Source organism: Onthophagus taurus, chromosome 11, assembly GCF_036711975.1.
Source record: "Onthophagus taurus isolate NC chromosome 11, IU_Otau_3.0, whole genome shotgun sequence".
Lineage (NCBI taxonomy): Eukaryota > Metazoa > Arthropoda > Insecta > Coleoptera > Scarabaeidae > Onthophagus > Onthophagus taurus.
Window position 1 is genome coordinate 32,712,483 of NC_091976.1, and position 17,031 is coordinate 32,729,513.

The 17,031-nt window shown below is 34.7% G+C and overlaps 1 protein-coding gene across 2 annotated transcripts in view; it reads right to left on the reverse strand.

The window, feature by feature from the left end:
- LOC111424972 (E3 ubiquitin-protein ligase Trim9) overlaps positions 1-17,031 on the reverse strand; it is an 80,038-nt gene that overhangs the window by 12,511 nt on the left and 50,496 nt on the right. For both annotated transcript variants that reach the window (XM_023058712.2, XM_023058711.2), the window contains exons 2-4: positions 5,220-5,315; positions 4,593-4,826; positions 1,639-1,792 (exon numbers count right to left, since the gene is read on the reverse strand). In XM_023058712.2, coding sequence (XP_022914480.1) covers positions 1,639-1,792; positions 4,593-4,826; positions 5,220-5,315 — 484 coding nt within the window. The remainder of the gene's footprint in view (positions 1-1,638; positions 1,793-4,592; positions 4,827-5,219; positions 5,316-17,031) is intronic.

The window sequence follows — 17,031 nt, forward strand, 5'->3', positions numbered from 1 at the left end:
CAAGATGTTCTCTTCCTCAAAATGACCTTAATTACGCTTCTTCTCTTTATTTCTTCTAATAATCTTTATATCTCGCTTTTTTATGTAATGATTCCTTCTACCTTCATCAAAAACGTTATTTCCACCAATAATATATTAAATTTTAGTGACATTTTGTTTCTGAACTAGATATTTTACTTCTGCACTTAATCTTTTCTTCTGTAAACATTATGGTGTAATTTCCACACTTGATATTTCACTTTTTCATCTAACAATTTGCATCTGGAAATGATATTATGTTTTTGGCAAGATGTTCTCTTCGAGCCCTCTTCGTTTTAGCCGTCTTGAGAGACGTGCGGCTAAACCCGAATGTTTCTAGTTCTAGGTCTAGTGTTAGTTCTAGTTTTAGTTCTAGCACTCAAACTAACACAAGACCTAGAACTAGAATCATTCGGGTTTAGCCGTCTTGAGAGACGTGCGGCTAAATCCGACTGTTTCTAGTTCTAGGTCTAGTGTTAGTTCTAGTTTTGCATTAGTACTATCACGAGAACTAACACAAGACCTAGAACTAGAATCATTCGGATTTAGCCGTCTTGAGAGACGTGCGGCTAAATTCGAATGTTTCTAGTTCTAGTGTTCGTTGTAGTTTTGTACTAGCACTATCACTAGAACTAACACAAGACCTAGAACTAGAATCATTCGGGTTTAGCCGTCTTGAGAGACGTGCGGCTAAATCCGAATGTTTCTAGTTCTAGGTCTAGTATTAATTCTACTGTTAATTCCATAGAAATCTAGATCTTGATTTATACATCATATAGGCCAAATCGGGGAATACCCCGAGTTAGATTTTATTTACAAGCACTAACAATAAAATAACTTAAAATGTTGTAAATAAAACCACCATCTTTTTTCTTTTATTTTCACGTTTCTCAACAAAATACTCTTTACTCGTCCACATTACACAACCGTATACATCGTTTTCACGTTTCCACACGTGCGGTTTTATTTGCGTCTGGCTCTGTCCGGAACCGCGCGGGGGGTTGTATGTAGGAGGAGGGTAAAGTTACGAGGCTGTTTGTCTATTTAGTCTGGAGGGCGAAAACGTACATTTACCTGGGCCAAAAACTTTTATGACAAACGCACGGATGAATACTCGCGAGTTTGCGGTGCTGGGTTAAAAGCAATTAAAATTTCTGCGGTTTTCTTTTCAACCTCTAAAACCTTTTGTTCGAATCGGAAAAGAATTTTTTTCATCGAACGTAAACAACACGTTTGAATTTTAAATTGAAAAAAATTAGCACTTTTTCTACTAACTTTTGGGGCCTTTTAAATTTTATTACGCCTCCGGGCGTTAATTGAATACCATATTTTTAAAGAGAAGAGGGGTGAGTTATTTCGGACTTCGAGTTCCGTCGAGTAATTCAATATGTCCACAAAGAGGGGCTAATTAGGAGTAGAAATAATTAATGGTTGACGAGGGATCTGACGTGGAGACGGCGGATAGGAGGATATTTCACGGGGACGGAGAGAATACCTTTAGAAATATTTTTTTTAAAAACCACCAATGAGAAATAAAGCCTCGAATTCTTGCAAATACGGCGGAAAAGGGAAGCGGAAGAAAGAAGGAATTAGACACGAAATGAACGAGACGAAGCTTACGTTTCATTTGTATAAAGTTGAGTTGGTCGATCGCCCTAAGCACGGACTTATCGTCGAGGGTGAGATCGAAATGAGGTGATACTCTTGGGGCCGACCATTCCTTGTGCCAAGAGTGATCTGTGTTAGCCACTCTGCTAATCAGCATTGATCCAACCTGAAAATAATTAATTCATTTTAAAATTGCATTTAAACTCATTAATTCTTTTTCATAAAAAAAATATGAACAATATTAAAACATTTCTCTTAGATATTATTAACAATCTACTTGGAATGGAAGTAAAGTTGTCTAAAAAAGACTATTTGGCTAACGAGGTTGGGTTGGATTGGGTAGGCTTTGATTGGGTTGGGTTGGGTACCAATAGACCTGATGGCTAAAAAAGAAAGGCGGCGATGGAAGAATCCCAAAATAAAATCGAATATTACAGCAAGCTATAGATAATTGGGAAGCCAGATGGGCTAAAGACACTGCTAAAGCTAGATGGACTAAAAGACTATTACCAAAAATAGCGGCATGGATAACAAGAAGATGGAGAGAAATGAATTATTTCCTAACCCAGCTTATGAGTGGACACGGGTGTTTCAAGGTGATCACACAAGTGATCCAACAGTGACCAGTGCATGTATTGTGGTGGGACGTGCGACGTGGAATACACCTTCTTCGAATGTGAAAGAAGGCGAGAGATGAGAGGCAAAACTAAAGAACACAATAAACTGCACTGACATTATGCTACAAATGAGGACAACTGGAAAACTATTGAAAGGTTTGTATGGGAAGTTGTTGAAACAAAAGAAATAGAAGAAATACTGCTACAAAATATGTAAGAAAAAGCTAGAACTTTTATAGACGACCAAGAATGGGAGAGGAGAGGGGACGGTCTATCATGCCCCTCCTTCCAGATACGTTTTTATAGGTAGATAACTAATTAAAAAGTTAACCGTATTTTTGTATTATAATTATTCTCATCCAACCGGAGAATTCGAAGAAGAGAACAGGAGCGAAGAACCAAGAATAGAAGAGGAGTGGGAGCTAATTAATTAAAAAGTGAACCCTTTTTTTGTAATTGTAGAGGAGGATGCAGTACGAATGAACTCTGGAAAAGAAGATCTACTCGATAAAGAGAATTAGAGAGATAAATAATGGAGCTTAGGTTGTATTCTTGACAGGACAGAAATCTTAGTTACAAAGTAACTCATTATCTAAGCAAGTCAATGTCTATGTAACCCAAACCATACCCAAACTAACTCAAACCTACCGAAACCAATCCAACCCAACCCGGCACTAAATCAAGCCAAGATAACTCCATAGCAAAACAATCCAGCATAAAGATAATAAGAATGTGAAATCAATTTAATGGAACATGAAAGCAAGCCGACACAATCGCAAAGCAAGCCAACCCAATCCCAAAGGAAACCATTGAACCTCAGAACAACTCTAGCCAATTTCAAAAAAATTTTACCCAATTAAAGACAAAATAAGTCAATCAAGCTCGAAAGCAACTCATTCCCAAAGCAGTTCAATCGTCAAAACAATCCAGATCTCTAGGGCAAATCAACCCAATTCTAAAATAACTCAACCACATGGTATCTATTAAGCAATACAATGATAAAGTGACCCGATAATTCAGCCGAACCTCAAATCAACCCAACCAAACACCAAAGCAAACCAACTTGATCCTAAAGCAACTCAATCCCACGTCAAAGCAAGCCAATCAAGCTCTAAAGTATGCCAATCCAATCCTAAACTAACTCAACCATAAAGTATTTAACAAGATTTTATGCGGTTTTGAAGAAGTCTTGATTATTCCTTATTAAAAGGTTAATTTAAAATTCATCCTAATTCAACGAACTATAAATATAGTAAATATCGATATAAGGGATTAGTATGAAGAGGGAAGTGTCCGTTATAGTCAAAAGTTCCTTATATGTATAACTAGAACTAACACTAGAACTAAAAAGATTCAGGTTTAGCCATGCCTCTTCACAGGGAACTTCCATACTTGATTTTTCACTTAATAATAAGCATCTGGAAATGTTATTATGTTTTTGACAAGATGTTCTCTTCCCCAAAATAATCTTAATTACACTTCTATATTTCAATATTTTGATTCCTAGTGACATTTCGTTTCTAAACAAGATGTTTTGCTTCTGCTCTCAATTTTTTCTTCTCCAAACATTATGGTGGAACTTTCACACTTGATATTTCACTTTTTCACCTAATAATTTATATTTGGCAATGATAATATGTTTTTGAAAAAATCTTCTCTTCCCCAAAATGAGTTCAGCAATCACAAACTAGTCTAAAATCCAAAATAATTCAGCCGAACCCCAAATCAATCCAACCAAACACCAAAGCCACGTCAAAGCAAGCCAATCAAGCTCTAAAGTATGCCAACCCAATCTCAACGCAACTTAACCACGAAGTAATACAGCCCGAAAACATCACAACTATAAAGTAGACTAACTCAACCACAAAGTATTTAACAAGAAGAAGTCTTGATTTAAGATGTAGCTTTGATATAAACCCAATTGAGATATGATACTGTGTTTTGTAGATTTAATCTAGTCTTGATATTGCTCAAATTATAGCATGATGACTTGATAGAAACACGGTGAAGAATCGATACAAAAATGACAAAATCAAATCAAGTCAAGAAGCATAACGTAGACTTTGAAGATATGGTGCAGACTTTATAACGAGGTACTGCGATTATATGCAATCTTGAATGAGTTTTGATGCACTCTTAGTATTGATACGGAGCTGATAAAGATGAGATATATATCTTATATATTTTACAAAACCATTAAATAGTGTTATTATTTTGAACCAAAATTTATACACAAAGACATAACACAAGATGCCTTACATTACAAGGTAGGAATGTTATAATGAGGTCCTGTATATGGAAAGACGACTTTCAGGCGCGTCATTTAATTAATGAAAGGGTCGTTCTCACCTGGAGGAAAGCCGCGCTATCTGTCTCCTTAAGGGCTTCTATGCAAAATTGTAGGAGAGCCGTCGTATGCTGTAACCGTGTTGTGCAAGTAGCCACTTGATCCTTCAACGCTCGGATCCTCAACTCTTTGTCCTGTCGGATGCACTCCATAAGCTGTGCTCTTCTTGCATGAATCGCCGCCACTAGATTTTCGCATTGAGCTGTTACTATACTCTCGAATTCTACGCAGTTTTCCTGAAATTAATTAAATTTATGTTACTTTGATATTATTCGAGATGAAACCGCAATAACTTATTCAATATGATTGAGAGCTTAAAAAAAATTGAAAGAGAATATCTCAAGGCAACGGTTTTCCGGTGACGGAACCAAATATCCATATTTTTAATAAAACCAGCACCACCCGCTTCTCTCTGAGAAAAGAATTAGAGTGAAAGCGGGATTTATTAAGTTCGCTTCTGGTACGTAAGGTCGTAAAAGGAAGTCGCGTTTGACTTGCAGATTCAATATTTCCTCTTGCAACGTTGCGCAATTGAAGCTACCGTTCGTGGCATTTGAATTTTTATCATCAAACGACTCTCATTGTTTCTTAATAACGAAATAAAAAATTAAAAAATATATTAATCTTACGTTCACTTTGTCGCTCATTCCTTTCAATCTTTGTATAAATTCCGTTGTCGATCTTGCTCGTTCGGATAATTGTTGTAGATTGTGTGATAATTCAGTCTGAAAATAAAAAAGAATAAATAATTTATTATTTATGAAAATGAATTTTGAGATGAGAATCTCGGGTTTAAAATATTTTGATATTTTGCATGCCGAGGAGATTCCAGTCATATTTCTAAATTCATAGAGAGTAGGGATCTTTTACAATGCAACGAGTTATTTTAATATTAATTTTGTGTTGAATTAAAATTTTGAGGGGTCAAAAGGTCATCGATATCAACAAAAAATCCTTCAAGTAGGAAGAAACAAAAACTCGTATTAAATTCCAAGAGATTGGCAGTATTACGATCCAACACAACCCAAGATACCATCTGGCGTCGTAACAATAAATTCACTTTTAAGACATCTCCGTCCCACCGAACGCTTGTTTTCACGTGAAATTAACAAAGGGTCTCGGAAGTGTTTGTTTTAGCTCGTGCCATTTCTTTCGTCGGATTTTCCTCGAAACGAAACCGCTCGTTTTTTTACTCTCCCATCGTTAAGTTTCACTGCCTCGTTATTAGAACCATCTAATATCCCTCACATATGTGCCTTACTACTCTTGAACAAAGCGCCATCAAACCACATCGATTGCGCGAGAATGGGCCGAACGTTACAGTTATTACCACATTTACGATTATGTGTCGGCCACGGTACGAAAAGGATCGCGAAAATTGAAAGTATCTTGATTTTATTTTTATTTTCAGAGAGTAGTATGCAATTTTAAACACGTGGGATATTAAATTCAAACCGAAAAAGGATAAAACAACAATAACCTTGGTTGTAAATCTTTAGTTGGAGAAAGTTACTTGTTTAATATGTTAAAATTTTTAGTGTTGCTTTTAAAATACAGGTTTATTATTATAAAGGAATAAGTATTAAAGGAATCAACGCTTCAAAGTTAGTAGGAAATAAGGAAAAGGTTTTTGGTATGTGTCAAAATAGTTCTATTTAATTAGAAACATCTCGAGGATACTTGACAAAGAAAAAATATGTTAAAATAATTAAATGGAATGTTGTCCATAAACTTGAAAAAATTCAAAAAATGGGATTTTTGATGATTTTGGTTCAAAATTGTTCTAAATGGGTTAAAATATCTTTGTAACACTTGAATGGGGTTTATACAGACGATTTAGCTGTAAATTTAAATTTAAAAATTTAGCTGTAAGAGTTAAATGTATTGAAACCCCATGTATCGTTTATACAAAGCTGTAAGATTTTGCTGTAAACATAAAGTTGGTCAACTTTTCTAAATTTACAGCGTCACACATGCGCAAGACGACCTCAATGAGCTGTATCCAATGATCGGCCGGTGTAAATAGCGCGTTCTAACCTAACCTCAACTGTTGTTTATTTCTGTGCCAACAAAATGAGTGAATTCGATGGAAAATTAATTAAAATAGTATGGAATACTATCCTTAGTTCTTATTTTGTGAGGAAACCTTAGCTGGAGGGAGATGTTTAGGTTTTTTCAAAACGATATCATAATGTTGCCCCACGTGAATTCCAATGGTAGTTATTCCAACAAGATGGCGACCACCGAAATGTGGTGGTACCACCGATCAGTAGTACCAACCCAACGCAAAAATAAAACCAAATTTTGGGGTTTTTGACGATTTTCAGTTATAACTTATTAATTATAAATGATGGAGAATTACTTTTCAAACAAAAAACGTTTAGAATTAACTCATAAAACGTATTGAATAAAGATATTTACTCCATCAATCAGTATTACCAACCCAACCTAAGTAAATTAGAAATTTTGACGTTTTCAAGAATTTTTTTATAACTTAATAATTATAACTGATGGAGAGCAATGTTTCGTACAAAAAAGGTTTAGAATTAACTCAAAAAGCATATGCAATAAGTTATTTTAATCCACCAATCAGTACTACCAACCCAACCTAAGTAAAATAGAAATTTTGACGTTTTCAACAATTTTCTTTTATAATTTGTTAATTATAAATGATGGAAAGAAACGTTTCATACAAAAAAGATTTATAATTAACACATAAAACATATGCAATCAGTTATTTTAATCCACCGATCAGTAGTACCAACCCAACGCAAAAATAAAACCAAATTTTGGGGTTTTTGACGATTTTCAGTTATAACTTATTAATTATGAATGATGGAGAAGTACTTTTCAAACAAAAAACGTTTAGAATTAACTCATAAAACGTATTGAATAAAGATATTTACTCCATCAATCAGTATTACCAACCCAACCTAAGTAAATTAGAAATTTTGACGTTTTCAAGAATTTTTTTATAACTTAATAATTATAACTGATGGAGAGCAATGTTTCGTACAAAAAAGGTTTAGAATTAACTCAAAAAGCATATGCAATAAGTTATTTTAATCCACCAATCAGTACTACCAACCCAACCTAAGTAAAATAGAAATTTTGACGTTTTCAACAATTTTCTTTTATAATTTGTTAATTATAAATGATGGAAAGAAACGTTTCATACAAAAAAGATTTATAATTAACACATAAAACATATGCAATCAGTTATTTTAATCCACCGATCAGTAGTACCAACCCAACGCAAAAATAAAACCAAATTTTGGGGTTTTTGACGATTTTCAGTTATAACTTATTAATTATGAATGATGGAGAAGTACTTTTCAAACAAAAAACGTTTAGAATTAACTCATAAAACGTATTGAATAAAGATATTTACTCCATCAATCAGTATTACCAACCCAACCTCAGAAGAATAGAAATTTTGACGTTTTCATCAATTTTCTTGTATAACTTGTTAATTATAAGTGATGGAAAAAAATGTTTCGTACAAAAAAGGTTTAGAATTAACCCATAAAGCATATGCAACAAGTTATTTTAACCCATCGATCAGTTAGTACCAACCCAACCCAAAAATAAAACTAAATTTTGGGGTTTTTGATCATTTTCGGATATAACTTATTAATTATAAATGATATTGAATTACTTTTTACACAAAAAACGTTTAGAATTAACTCAAGTATCATATGGAACAAAGATATTTACTCCATCAATCAGTATTACCAACCCAACCTAAGTAAATTAGAAATTTTGACGTTTTCAAGAATTTTTTTATAACTTAATAATTATAACTGATGGAGAGCAATGTTTCGTACAAAAAAGGTTTAGAATTAACTCAAAAAGCATATGCAATAAGTTATTTTAATCCACCAATCAGTACTACCAACCCAACCTAAGTAAAATAGAAATTTTGACGTTTTCAACAATTTTCTTTTATAATTTGTTAATTATAAATGATGGAAAGAAATGTTTCATACAAAAAAGCTAGAAACATTCGGGTTTAGCCGTCTTGAAAGACGTGCGCCTAAATCCGAATGCTTTTAGTTCTAGGTCTAGTGTTAGTTCAATAAATATAAAAAACAACCTAGCACTGAATCAGAAATAAAACTAGAACTAACACTAGACCTAGAACTAGAAACATTCGGGTTTAGCCGTGCGATAGTTTGATAGTCTGATAGTTTCTAGGTCTAGTGTTAGTTCTAGTTTTACGCTAGCACTATATATGTTATGTAGCACTATGTTCTAGTTTTACACTAGCACTATCACTAGAACTAACATAAGACCTAGAACTAGAATCATTCGGGTTTAGCCGTCTTGAAAGACGTGCGGCTAAATCCGAATGCTTTTAGTTCTAGGTCAAATGTTAGTTTTAGTGACAGTGCTAGGTAGCTGTAGTGAGCATTAGGTATCACTGTGTTGCATATTTTTATTGAATTAAAACTAGAAATATCACTAGAACATAAGACCTAGAACTATAATCATTCAGGTTTAGCTGTCTTGAAAGACGTGCGGCTAAACCCGAATGTTTCTAGTTCTAATTGTAAGTCTAGTGTTAGTTCTAGTTTTAATTGCAATTTACCAAGTTGTAGTATATCTTGAACACTTCGCAACTTGTTTCTGAAAACGTTATAGCGCTCGTGTTAGTTCTAGTTTTAGTTCAAAATAATACATTAATTATAATAAAAGTAGTAATAATTGTGTAAATAATAATCTATTATGATATTGTAGCCAGCGCGCATATTTTAGCTTAAAATGCAAATGGGTTAATTAAATTGAATAATAAAAGTTTACAATAACTTTTAACAATATATTTTAAAACGACTTCCTTTCTTAACCACATAAACTGTCGTTTTTCTTTATTTGAAGAAAAATAAACCGGGAACTTTACAGCCACCATTACGAACATAATCCGGAAAATAAAGATAAGCGAGGAGAGATGACGACGACGAAGCTTTTAACCCGACGAAACATTTTATTTTCGAGTTTATCAGAATCACCCGGATTTGCAGTAAAAAACCAAAAAAATGGAACAAACCGGGAAATAAAAGCGGAACCGGAAAAGGGGGAGGGCACGGGCGCAACATTAATCCGGCGCCCCGGAACAAAACATCGCGACGATAACGGGGGTCCGTTCGTTTGTTTTTCATTTTGGTTTTTCGAACCGATATATCCGTAGAATCGAAACAAAGTGGTCGAAATCGGGGTCAATAAAGAACAAAATGCGCTCGCAAGAATAACATTCACTATAAAATAAGCTTACAATGGGTTACAATCATGAAAAATAATGTAGTTAGGGAATGTTGAGGGAACAAATCAATATTTTTTTTTGTGAACAATATTAATTTGGCTTTTTTGCGAATTTGTGTCCTTTGTTTCATTTTATAACAAATACATCAAACAGAATGGGCGAGTACATCGCCTACAGTCATCAAAAATATTTATTTGATGAGATTCATATTGATATTTTATTCAGCATTTTTTTTCAATTTCAAATATTCGATTTGATTAAATAAATAATTCAGATAAAATATTTAAATTAAAATCTTTTAAAGTGCACGTTAACATCAATTTTCCACCCTAAAGACTGACGAAGGTAAAAGAGCCAACTAAGATTTTCTCTCTTTAACGGGGGAGGGGGCGGCAAGTTGTTTACGACTAAGGCATATAGAGCCCTACGGCGTTTACAGTCACGTGCACTCGGTGCCGCCGGCTGCATTTTGCCAGATAAGAGGATTATAAATTCGGTAATAATTAATAATCTGTACGGGATTTGCAGAACGGAATTTTAGATACAACACGCGGTGATGGAAAACGAGGGGGCGCAACGTTGTTTCGCTCGCGGCCCTTGTGTCGCATCCCCTAAGAGGTGATTAACCCCTCTGTAGGTAGATTTAACGTTGTAGGTGATTAGGATGTGTGTAATGTGAAATGAAACTGGGGAATTTTTAGTAGTTATGTACTTACAGAGGGTTGAACAGAGGTTTTTTTGAATTTTTAACATATATTTTCTTTTTATTTTCTGCCTCTATGTTCTGTTGTATACTTTGTATCCCTTTTCCCAAAACTGTTTCTGTGCTTACATGAGCTTTTAATACACCACACTTAATCACGAAAGAGCAAACACTGTAGTAAGACCAGCTGTTTTGTTAAAATCAGTACAGAACAGAAACGAATTCAAGTAAATCCAACCAAACCCAACCAAGTGATGATGTTCTTCCAAAACCAGCGAAGAATAAAAAACATCTTAGACACTTGGAGGCGGAAGTTGATTTTGTCTTTTATCCCATTATGCCATTCAAAATGGAAAACGGATATATTTCTAAATGTTCTGCCAAAGTTATTTTCAAAGGATTCCAAAGACCTTTTAGCCTCCAACAAAGTATCAAGTGTCACAAATTTGGGGAACGACTAGAAAACGCTTGGAGTGTCCTTTTTGTCTAAAACCAAGAAAAAGTAGACACTGCTTTTAGAAAACCAAGAGAATGAGCTGCTTCATAGAAAATAGAAGATAACAGAGATTGACATCGGCTTATTAAAGCAAAATCATACATTCTCACCCTAAACATGGGATTTTTTATGAATAAGTTGAGGTTGCTTGCGGATGAGGCTCAACAATTAATATTGTATCAATCCAAAACTGTCCAAAACATTAAAGCTGATGAAGAAGATGTAGAACTAGAATCATTAGGGTTTAGCCGTCTTAAAAGATGTGCGACTAAATCCGAATGTTTCTAGTTTTAGGTCTAGTGTTAGTTTTAGTTTTGCACTAGCACTGTCACTAGAACTAACACAAGTTCTAGAACTAGAATCATTCGGGTTTAGCCGTCTTGAGAGACGTGTGGCTAAATCCGAATGCTTCTAGTTCTAGGTCTAATGTTAGTTCAATAAATATAAATAACAACCTAGCACTGAATCAGAAATAAAACTAGAACTAACACTAGATCTAGAACTAGAAACATTCGAAGATACCTTCCAGTTCCAGATCTAGTGTTAGTTCTAGTTTTACACTAGCACTATGTATGTTATGTAGCACTATGTTCTAGTTTTATACTAACACTAGAACTAACATAAGACCTAGAACTAGAATCATTCGGGTTTAGCCGTCTTGAAAGACGTACGGCTAAATCCGAATGTTTCTAGTTCTAGGTCAAATGTTAGTTCTAGTGACAGTGCTAGGTAGCGCTAGTTAGCGTTAGATATCACTGTATTGCATTGCACTAATTAGAATGTAATGTGGAATGAAACTGGGGAATTTTTAGTAGTTATATATTTACAGAGGGTTGAACAGAAGGCTTTTGCAATTTTTAACATATTTTTTTCTTTTATTTTCTGCCTCTGTGTTCTGTTGTCAGAATGTCTTTTTTTTTATTCTGAACTTTCCTAGCTCTCAACTATTAGATGAATCGCGGTTTCTTATATTTTGCTAAGGTTTCTGTGTATTTCTGAACTCACTTTTCCCAAAGTGTTTTCGTCATTACATGAGCTTTTGATCCTTTCTTTTGCACCTTGTACTAGTTCTGTCATCAAACATAATCAGGAAAGAGCAGAAACTGTGTTTCTAAGACCAGCTGTTTTGTTAAAATCAGTACAGAACAGAAACGAACCCAACTAAACCCAACCAAGTGATGACGTTCTTCCAAAACCAGCGAAGAATAAAAAACATCTTGGACACTTGGAGGCGGAAGTCGATTTTGTCTTTTATCCCATTATGCCATTCAAAATGGAAAGCGGATATATTTCTAAATGTTCTGCCAAAGTTATTTTCAAAGGATTCCAAAGACTTTTTAGCATCCAACAAAGTGTCACAAATTTGGGGAACAACTAGAAAACGCTTGGAGTGTCCTTTTTGTCTAAAACCAAGAAAAAGTAGGCACTGCTTTTAGAAAACCAAGAGAATGAGCTGCTTCAAAGAAAATAGAAGATAACAGAGATTGACATCGCCTTATTAAAGCAAAATCATACATTCTCACCTTAAAAATGGGATTTTTTATGAATAAGTTGAGGTTGCTTGCGGATGAGGCTCAACAATTAATATTGTATCAACCCAAAACTGTCCAAAACATTAAAGCTGATGAAGAATAAGTAGAACTAGAATCATTAGGGTTTAGCCGTCTTAAAAGATGTGCGGCTAAATCCGAATGCTTCTAGTTCTAGGTCAAATGTTAGTTCTAGTGACAGTGCTAATATCACTGTGTAATTATTTATTTTCCTTATTTTCTGCCTTTGTGTTCTGTTATCAGAATGTCTTCTTTTATTCTGAACCTTACTAATTCTCAACTATTAGATGAATCGCGGTTTCTTATATTTGGCTAAGGTTTCTGTGTATTTGTGAATTTACTTTTCCCAAAGTGTTTCTGTCCCTACATGAGCTTCTGATCCTTTCTTTTGCACCTTGAAGTAGTTCTGTCATCAAACATAATCAGGAAAGAGCAGAAACTGTACTTCTAATGCCAGCTGTTTTGTTAAAATCAGTACAGAACAGAAACGAACCCAACTAAACCCAACCAAATGAGGACGTTTTTCCAAAACCAGCGAAGAATAAAAAACATCTTGGATACTTGGAAGCGGAAGTTGATTTTGTCTTTTATCCTATTATGCCATTCAAAATGGGAAGCGGATATCTCTCTAAATGTTCTGCCAAAGTTATTTTCAAAGGACTTTGAAGACTTTTTAGCATCCAACAAAGTATCAAGTGTCACAAATTTGGGGAACGACTAGAAAATGCTTAGAGTGTCTATTTTGTCTAAAACCAAGAAAAAGAAGACACTATTTTTAGAAAACCAACAGAATAGCTGCTTCAAATAAAACAGAAGATAATAGAGATTGGCCCAATTAGCTAAAAGCTGGAAATGTTTTCATAAATAAGCCGAGGTTGCTCAACAATGAATGTTATATCAACTCAAAATTAGCCAATACAATTCTCACCCTAAACATTGAATTTTTCATGACTAAGTTGAAGTTGCTTGTGGGCTGGGCGAGGCTCAACAATTAATATTACATCAACCCAAAACTGACCAAAATATTGAAGAACAGTTGGCTTCTATGAATTACCATTAATATACGAAATTTTTGCAAAACTAAGAGAAAGCAGAATATTTTTCCAAATCCAACTCAATTCAACCCAAGCAGAGTTGAGACTCTAGTTCCAAAATTAGGAAACACTACGATAATAGTTCGCAACTAACTTCACCAACAGAGTTTTCCAAAACTAACTGATAATGTCACTAGGAAAGAGAAGGGACAATTTTGTCAAAATGAAGAATCCCAACAAAAAAGATTGTTTTTGAAAAGCTAGAAACTAGTTCAAAGACTTCTTAATAATTCCTTTTCAGTATTGAGAGAACAACTAATCCATTAATTACTATTTCTTTTAATCCATTTATTACAGTCTGGAAAAAAAATCTTATTGCATGAGTAGATTCATCTATATTTTCTTTGGGTGTGAAAGCAGGTGAATTGACGTTGGGGTATAAAAGGCAACGATGTCAATCAGTTTAACCCTCAGGAGTTCGGTCGTACGGAAGGCGATCACGTACAAAGTTCCCCTGGAACATTGTACGTCTGTCAGAAGGGGAGTCTATCGGAAGTGCACGCGGAAGTGATGTATGGTTTTAATAAAAGGAACGATCGAACCGCGGTTGTCAAACGTCGTGTAATTAATATGCGCGTCGTCAGCGAAAATGAGAAAAACTCTCCGTTCTCTGCTTGTCAGAGAACTTGAAGGATGAAATTTCTAAGGATATTGATAAGAAACTTCAAGATAATAAGATTACGAACGACGAAGTGACGTATGATTTATTAAGAAAAAAAAACGATAAAACATTGTGATCTATTATAACAATAGATTTCATAAATCGATTTCCATATTAGTTGTATATAACAAATGGCCTAGAAAAGACTAGTTCCAGATCATAAAGTACAAATACATTTCTTCTCCCACGCAATAAGGCGGGTTATTAATTATACAAGATCTTTCTACGTGTAGAAATGGTGGTAAATAATTTCAACGATATCGCGTATTGTTTGCAAGCTAAAGGTCATAGTTAACCCAGCATCGAGTTTCACAAAGACGACCTCCTCTATTTACCTGTACAAAGAGAACGAATTTATTACACTCGGAACTGTTTACAAATTTCAGTTTAATAATCTCGATAACGGGTGAACTCAAATATAAATATTGAACGTCGTCGTTATTAAACAAGAGAATTTGAGAGGAGTATTAAATATATAAAGGTAAACTACGTACAATTCAATACAACACATTCTTTGTCCTTATTTTTTTTTTTGGGTCACATTTAAAACTCGTATGTTTGTCGAGAATTTAATAAAGACGACCCCTTTTTGAAGAGTAAGAGGACCCTTTACCATAAATTACGTGCACCACACGTGAGTTTGTCCCGCTTTACCAACTCGATTTACATACATATTGATCAACCCTTAAAGACCCCAACTTGCTTTGCCTAAACAAACAAACAAGAATTTAATAAAAAATTGTGACGTAAAGTAAGCAAAGTGTTTAACTTTGGGTTTCTCTTTCCGTCTACTATATTCTATTTTTTAATTCTGAGTAGTATTTTCAAATTGAAGCGCCAAATAGAAGGGTTGCTATTGGTCAGTTTTAAGCAAAAATTACACTAGTAAAATAAAAAATGTTGCCGGTCGCCTAGAAACATTCGGATTTAGCCGCACGTCTCTCAAGACGGCTAAACCCGAATAATTCTAGTTCTAGATCTTGTGATAGTTCTAGTGACAGCGCTAGTACAAAACTAGAACTAACACTAGACCTAGAACTAGAAACATTCGGGTTTAGCCGCACGTCTCTCAAGACGGCTAAACCCGAATGATTCTAGTTCTAGGTCTTGTGTTAGTTCTAGTGATAGCGCTAGTACAAAACTAGAACTAACACTAGACCTAAAACTAGAAACATTCGGGTTTAGCCGCACGTCTCTCAAGACGGCTAAACCCGAATGATTCTAGTTCTAGGTCTTGTGTTAGTTCTAGATATAGTGCTAGTGCAAAACTAGAACTAACACTAGACCTAGAACTAGAAACATGCTAGAAACTTTCTAGTTCTAGGTCTAGTGTTAGTTCTAGTTTTGATTCCATAAGAATACGCAACATAACAATATCTAATGCTAACTAGTGCTACCTAGCATTGTCACTAGAACTAACATTTGACCTAGAACTAGAAACATTCGGGTTTAGCCGCACGTCTCTCAAGACAGCTAAACCCGAATGATTCTAGTTCTAGGTCTTGTGTTAGTTTGAGTGCTAGAACTAAAACTAGAACTAACGCTAGATCTAGAATTGAAACTAGAACTAACACTAGACCTAGAACTAGAAACATTCGGGTTTAGCCGCACGTCTCTCAAGACGGCTAAACTCTAGTACTAGGTTTTGTGTTAGTTTGAGTGCTAGAACTAAAACTAGACCTAGAATTGAAACTAGAACTAACACAAGACCTAGAACTAGAAACATTCGGGTTTAGCTGCACGTCTCTCAAGACGGCTAAACCTGAATGATTTTAGTTCTAGGTCTAGTGTTAGTTCTAGTGATAGTGTAAAACTAGAACCAATACTAGACCTAGAACTAGAAAGTTTCTGGTGTAGCCGTGTGTCTTCAGACTAAATAGCTTTGGAAAATTACACCATATAAAAGTGACTTTTCATTTTACTCCTCCGAATGAAAAAATAGAGTATAGATAACATAATTTTTAGTTATTTACCTGTCTATTCAGTATCAATGATAAGCATTTAGGGTCGATGTAAATGAACCGTATTCACACGTTGATTCACGCGATCCCAATGAAATACAGCTGGCGGAGTCGAATAACAATCCACACCGCATTTACGTGAGTCCTGCAGCGCGTGAACTGTGCAAGGCTCCGTGACAGAAAGTCTTGGAAATTTATTATCTGGAGCCCCGGGGGTTGCGGATTTATGACCGCCTCGTTGCCTTCTTTCTATTTTGCCAGCGGATAAGTTTATAAGGCAAAGAGTAAAGGGATAATAAATTATCAATGAGATAATACGGGTTTTACTATTTTGTTAATCTTTTAAAATTGAGTTGAAATCGCGTGAGGATTTCAGATTTTCCTTTATAAATTATTCAGAAAATTTACAACAACCGTACATTTCTTTTTATTTCTTATCGCGACTAACTTAAAACAAGCTTACGTTTTAAACTTTTAACGTTCATAAAACCAGCAATAAAAAAGTACTTTCGTGAACTACAAAAGGGCTTTCACGATTCTCGATACCCCCCCGCGCACTTAAGATGTCATCGTAAAATAACTTTTACAATTTGACTACTTTGTTGGAGTCAATAATTTTTTTTTTCTTTTTATGGTGTTCCAAACAAATTAATTATTATTATTATCATTTTAATGTATCAAACACAATCTTGACTGTCTGACACCTATTTGATGGC